At 39.5% G+C, this 7,500-nt stretch overlaps 1 protein-coding gene across 1 annotated transcript; it reads right to left on the bottom strand.

Annotated features, from left to right (window-relative positions):
- Positions 1–4,461: 4,461 nt before the first annotated feature.
- LOC138957719 (scavenger receptor class F member 1-like) lies at positions 4,462–7,439 on the bottom strand (the record flags this gene model as incomplete). Its single annotated transcript, XM_070328780.1, is given in 2 exon segments — positions 4,462–6,848; positions 7,378–7,439. Coding segments are annotated over 2 exon segments (331 nt in total), but the record flags the coding sequence as incomplete, so codon positions are not given.
- Between the last annotated feature and the right edge of the window lie 61 nt (positions 7,440–7,500).

Raw genomic sequence — 7,500 nt, 5'->3', positions numbered from 1 at the left:
CTTATTCCTTGTCGGTTCCTGATTCCAAAAACATATAGATATGATATGTTTGGATTAAAAACACGCTCAGAAAGTTAAAACAAAGAGAGGTACAGAAAAGCGTGCTATCCTTCTTAGCGCAACTACTACCCCGCTCTTCTTGTCAATTTCACTGCCTTTGCCATGAGCGGTGGACTGACGATGCTACGAGTATACGGTCTTGCTGAAAAATGGCAGCAACTTGACTAAATATTGTATTTTCGCCTTACGCGACTTGTTATATTTAGTCAAGTTTTGACTAAATATTTTAACATCGAGGGGGAATCGAAACGAGGGTATGGTGTATGTGTGTGCGTGTGTGTGTGTGTGTGTGTAGAGCGATTCAGACTAAACTACTGGACCGATCTTTATGAAATTTGACATGAGAGTTCCTGGGTATGAAATCCCCGAACGTTTTTTTCATTTTTTTGATAAATGTCTTTGATGACGTCATATCCGGCTTTTCGTGAAAGTTGAGGCGGCACTGTCACGCCCTCATTTTTCAACCAAATTGGTTGAAATTTTGGTCAAGTAATCTTCGACGAAGCCCGGGGTTCGGTATTGCATTTCAGCTTGGTGGCTTAAAAATTAATTAATGACTTAGGTCATTAAAAATCTGAAAATTGTAAAAAAAAATAAAAATTTATAAAACGATCCAAATTTACGTTTATCTTATTCTCCATCATTTGCTGATTCCAAAAACATATAAATATGTTATATTCGGATTAAAAACAAGCTCTGAAAATTAAATATATAAAAATTATTATCAACATTTTTTTTTCGAAATCAATTTAAAAACACTTTCATCTTATTCCTTGTCGGTTCCTGATTCCAAAAATATATAGATATGATATGTTTGGATTAAAAACACGCTCAGAAAGTTAAAACGAAGAGAGGTACAGAAAAGCGTGCTATCCTTCTCAGCGCAACGAATATCCCGCTCTTCTTGTCAATTCCACGGGCACTGCCTTTGCCACGGGCGGTGGAGTGACGATGCTACGAGTATACGGTCTTGCTGCGTTGCGTTGCGTTCAGTTTCATTCTGTGAGTTCGACAGCTACTTGACTAAATATTGTATTTTCGCCTTACGCGACTTGTTACATTTAGTCAAGTTTTGACTAAATGTTTTAACATAGACGGGGAATCGAGACGAGGGTGGTAGTGTATGTGTGTGTGTGTGTGTGTATGTGTGTGTGTGTGTGTGTGTGTGTGTGTGTGTGTGTGTGTGTGCGTGCGTGCGTGTGTGTGTGTGTGTGTGTGTGTGTGTGTGTGTGTATGTAGAGCTATTCAGAGAAAACTACCAGTCCGATCTTCATGAACTTTTACATGAGATTTCCTGAGTATAATATCCCCCGGTTTGTATATTTTTGCTAACTGTCTTTGATGACATCATATCCGGCTCTTTGTGAAAGTTGAGGCAGCAAGGTCACGCTCTATTTTTTTTTAATCAAATTGGTTGACATTTTGGTCAAGTATTCTTCAACAAAACCCGGACTTTGGTATTGCATTTCAGCCGGGAGGCTTAACAATTGATTTAAGAGTTTGCTCATTAAAGTTGTCAATAAAATCGATTTTTCGCAAACAGATTTAAAATTGATTGCATTGTATCTTCTCCTGAATTCAAACATAGATAGCTATGTCATGTTTACTCCAAAAATGTGCTCAGAATGAAAGAAAATAGGTTCAGTAAGTACTACGGACGCGTGCTTCGCGGCGGCGAGCGTGATTCGTCTCGGTCTTCGGTATGGTTAGCCGAGACTATCTGAATGTAGTCTCGGCGATGATTGGTTTGTGGTGTTGATCTTGACTAAATGTTTTTTATATCGTTTCTCGCGACTTGTTAATCATATCATTGTTGGTATTATTCAATAAACATCATATCATAATCACAACGGTCTGCACCCAAACGCATCTGCCTCGCTTCTGACGGGTAGTATCACATTGGTCAAACAATGACATGGTGCACACAAATGGTAATACACTTCTCGATTAGTTGTACCCCCTACTGAGGCATTTGTGACGTGAGCAAATTGGTGTAGAGGCTACCATGACATGGTTTGGGTTTCCAAAGGGCATTTAAGGGCGGATTGCAATTGAGATAGACAATAGAGACATCGTTGCTTTGAAAGTATGGATCGAGGTTTTCCTGTCGCTCATTTTCCTGCACACTACAAAGGCGATCTCTACTGACAATACGCTTCTTTGAAATATGTGTCATGCTTTTTCCTCTTCGTGGTTGATCTTAAGATGAGTCATCAAATGACACACCTCTCTCTTCTTCACTGTCTCGTTATATCCTCTTATCTACACACACACACACATACCTAAAGTGTGGATGGTTACCTAAGAGGCGGCACTGGGTGTAGTGCCTTTCTAGTGCACTTGCACTACAACAGCACTGGGTGCAGTACTCGCTCCGGCATCGAAGAATTTTGCACTAAAAAATGCACAAAATTTGACCTATTTCGTCGCCTATAGAGGACGGAAAGAATGTCATTTTGAACATTGTTATGACATTCTTTCCGTCAAAAAAGTCAATTTAACGGTGTTAAATGAAGCGACCATCCACACAATTAGGTTGCCATCCAGAGTTTAGGTTGCCATCCACGTGTGGATGGTTGCCTTATGGTGATTTAGGCAACCAAACCTGTGGAAACATGGGTACACACACACACACACACACACACACACACACACACATACACACACACACACATACACACACACAAGCACGCACGCACGCACGCACACACATACACACACACACACACACACAACCCCCACCCCACACACACACCATGCAGATATGGAAATACAGAGAGAGACGAAGAGAGTTCAACCACACAGAAGATTACAACTGCTGCAAATTGTTTAGTCATTTTTCGTCGTGGTCGCATCCCAATAATTGGTTAATAAAGATGTATTCCCCCCTCTGCTTCTTTACCTCTGTAAACTTGTAGGGCTAGTTATTTTTCGATAATGACCCAGCAACCAAACAAATAACGACCCAGCAACAGCCTGAATCCTCGATAGTGCAATGGGTTGAGAAGTTGTTCTGTTTCGGTACTACGTTTTGCGATTGAAAAGTTCCGAACGCTCTAATGTACGAAGTATACATCTCTGGAGCAAACAATACAAACATACCGCATTTAAATTAACAACTACAGGCCTGAACACGTGAATCTCCATATAAAATCCATGAGTTCGGTTGTTTTCTGAATCTAGAGCTGCCGTGCTCAAACGTTCATCACAAGCAATTTCCCAAGCAAGTAACTCATACTTTGTCTAGCGACAAGAGTAGTTCCCCTTCTTTTCACTCAGTTTCTTCGACAACAGACTGCAATCCGACGGTCAGTTTTCAACAATATTTCATTTAATAAACAGATCACACGCAACCAAATGCACACATCTCATCAATTTAAACAACATAAAGCGGTTTCATACACTATTTTCCCCAGAAAACTGAACTTCATACAGTTTTTAACGTTGGAACACGGGTGCAAAAGTTCGTCTGCTAGTCCCATTTGACGAAATAACATTATCCTAAGCGATACCAAAACATATACAGAACACACAATATCTGTCTTTGACTTGATTTTAGTCCAAAATAGGAAAACTGACAAGAAGTGTTAATAGAATGGAATGATTTGCACGGAACTATACAACCGCGCATTAATGATCGCCTGCGCAGGTTGACTGGTTGAGTGAATAGGATTCGATCAAACTTTCGCAAAAAAACTCCTCTTTTCTTTGAATAACTGAAGAAAGGAGGAATAAAGAGGTTACACACCTCGTCTCAGTGATTATAAAAAAATAATGGTCTCAGTTCGCGGTCATGAAAAAGCTCGCTCGACCATTATTTTTAATAATCACTGAGACTCGGCATGTAACCTCTACGTATTTCTTCCTAAATTAAAAGTGACCCCAAGTGATGTGCGTTAAATCATAGTTGATTGCATGTAACATAATTGTCCAACATACGCACGCACGCGCACACGCCCAGACACATGTTGTCACAGACACACATTTAGCACACGTTACCATTAGCCATGTATTTAGTTAAAAGCAATGAAGAATGTTAAAACCAAGGTACAATGTATGTGTCAGTCTGGATGTATTATATACAGGTTGTCAATATATTATTGCGAATTTATTATTTGTCAGGGTAACCCAAGCTATTGTGGGTTAGGCCTTACACCTCTTGCTTCAAACATCAAGACATGTATGTTACAGAACAATGTTTCACACACACACACACACACATACACGCACGCCCACACACACACGCACGCCCACACACACACACACACACGCCCACACACACACACACACACACACACACACACACACTCACACTGCGGTTGACTACTAAGTTGCATGTCAACTCTTCAAATACTTCCACGTGCCTTCAAACTAAACTTGGTCACATACAAACACACACGATTAAAAACAAAATATAATTATGAACAATTCTGTACAAGACATGAACATAACAAGATAACTATCCGCTCTGTATCCTTGTTTGCTCTACAGGATTCCCTTGTTGAATCCATGATTGCTAATGCTTGTGTAAATTGTCTCGTAAGTTTGTTTCCATGACGGTTTTGAAAGTTGTTGCCACCCTGGGGGAAAAAATAAGGTCTGTGTAGTTTCAGAAGACAAGGTCCCATTTTCGAAAGTGGCTGGACAACATGTCAAGGTGTTTGACTCACTTCATGAGGACCAAGGACCCACCGCGGCCATGCAGCAGTTGAAAATAGAACTCGGCTTTTCTCAGATAAATGAAACTTCATCAAATGTTAAGGTCACTGCTTCTGTGAAACTCCCAATTTCCCATCTTTGAAAAATAATCCAAAATGAAGGATGCATTATATAGGCGTGTATATTAGTTGTGTGCATTTCTTATTATTTTTAACAATTTCCTGATGCCCTATGTTTTGTTACAGTCACTACTATCTGTAACACATCATAGAATTTCTCCTGTTCTGTGTTTAACTGGAACTTGTCTTGAAGGGTTTGGAGGTTCAAGGGGTAATGTATACATCGTGGCACCCATCATGCAGTAAGGCACAGTGAAAACACACAGTTGCACTTTCAATTACTACACAAATCAACATTGCATGCTTCAACAAACATGCACTTCTAAAACAAAAGGAAACAAACAATTATGAATTTAATAGATACATACATAAAACGAGATCGATAATCCTACTTTAAGTATTTGTACTGCTCCTTATTCAAACAACCCAAGAAATGGACCAATTTAAACCTTTTTTTTCAATGAAAACAACTTCAACTCCTTGGGACTTTACCAACAATGTCGGGGCAAAGAAAATCCAAAACTCCCTTGAAACATTCTACAATTTGAAAACAAAAAGCATCACTATTGCAAAAACACTTTGACATCATTGAAAAAAAAAGATATAATACCTTTCTTTCGTTCCATTAAACCGTCACCGTACACGTGCTTCCTGGGTCGTGGATGACCCAGAGCTTCACAAAAGTATCTGTATCCCTAAAACTATTGGGAGTTTTTGATTGACACTTCAAACACCATAGAACCTTCCTATTGAACATATTTTAACGGATCATCTTTGTAAACAAACAATTAAACAATGACGTCATTTGAACTACACAGTCCGGATGTTATGGGTCATGGACGACCCATATGGAATTAAATAAGGCGTTTCCCTATTCGGATGGCGTGAGTCGTTCACGACCCATACTCTGCAAAGAGGCAGTATAAAGTGTTTATCCCTACTCTGATGGCGTGGGTCGTGTACGACCCATACTTTGTACGTTGGATCCTTCTTTAGAAAGTATGAGTCGTACACGACCCACATCATTCGGACTGTGTAGTCCAAAGCGTGATCCGGTGAAGGTAAACCAGTAAAGTATGTATCCAAACCTTTCTTCATACAGCCTAAATCAACTCACTTCAATTTCTGTCAACTGTTCTATATTTGATACAAATGCATAACAACGTGATCGTCAAACTGGCTAAACCATGGAATCAAATCAATCCCACACATGTATGCCAGCTTTAATGACTTATTGCCGGGTAAGAAAATATTGCTCTAAAATGCACAGCAATCCCTATTATTGCAAAACATAGTATCACTCTATCTGACATACAAGCGATCGGCCTTAAGCCTTGGTCGATAACGACGAAACAATAGAAGACATAGTCCACTCAGACGAACAAAAAAGCTTGTCTGCCAACAAGCCACCACACAACGTATATTGTCGGCACATTTTAAACTATGGCTTTTTGCATCATTCAAAAATAACTCAAAATCTTGTGGGGACAGATTTTCATGATGAAGGACCAACATTCTCTATGAGATAAAGGCAACAATTCACTATCATCCAAAACACACAACCTTTATAACTACCTCTAATGACTTGAAAATGTCAGACTCTAAAATCATGCAATATTAATTTGTTTGTTTCTGTTCACAAAAGTGCTCTGACCATCAAACACTTAAGAAAATGGTTGCATGATTTGAAAATCCTTATACTTTGTACATAGGCCTTACTTATCAATCCAGCTGTCCATTTTCAATGGAAGTCACTATTTGTGGATTGCTCGTATAAAGAAAGTTCAATGTTGACCTTTGAGGCGTCATCAGAAGCAGGAGGCGACAGCTGCATGTAGAGAGCTCTGTCAGCGTCGTCGTTGGAGTATGGGTGGGGGCTTTCGTAGTTGTTCTCTTGCACGTGCATCTTTTCTGCGTCATCCTTGTCGATTATCTCGTAGACTGTTGTATCCTCGTCTGAGATGGGGGAAGCTGAAGAAGGGCGGTCTCGGTCCTGAGTGCTTTCAGGTTCTGAAAATATGGGATAGCTTACTTGGTCAATGTACATGTCCTAAACCTTTACTGGTCAACAAGTAACTTATTCATATGTGATACCATTCTTAGTTTACACTTTCTGCTTACAATGTTCGATGATTACGACTCATCAGTTCGAGCCTTCCAAAAAAAGTGTTACCCTCTTTGCATGCTGGTTAGTAAAACACGTTGAATGTGTAACTCCATTTATCCTATGCGTTTTATAAACTCTTTCTCGAACAGACATTTTCTAAATAAGTTCAGAAAAGGCTTTCAATGTAACAAACATGCATTTGCATACATAAACAAACAGTGTAATTGAAATGAGTATTCCTAGATACACATCCGCAACCAGGGTTTTGATATCAGATTTCAGGTATAGAGACACTAGGGGGTATACAGAAGCAATCAAGCATTTACTTTGTTTAAGGACATGTCAACACAAGGCATACTGACACTTTATTTAATTGGAACAAGAATTGCGAAAAAAGCTGGTCTCCAAAAGACAGTAACAACAATAACTCACCCACAGGAGGGGCCACGCGTTGGTCATTCTCTTCAATGTCTTCCCTTGATCGACGACACCAACTGAAACCAGAATAAAATACATATATTGTGCGATAAGTTAAAAAGCAACAATAGGTAGCTT

The sequence above is a fragment of the Littorina saxatilis genome, unplaced genomic scaffold (genome assembly GCF_037325665.1).
Source record: "Littorina saxatilis isolate snail1 unplaced genomic scaffold, US_GU_Lsax_2.0 scaffold_511, whole genome shotgun sequence".
In the NCBI taxonomy this organism is placed as follows: Eukaryota; Metazoa; Mollusca; class Gastropoda; order Littorinimorpha; family Littorinidae; genus Littorina; species Littorina saxatilis.
This window is presented reverse-complemented; position numbering and strand designations above follow the sequence as displayed.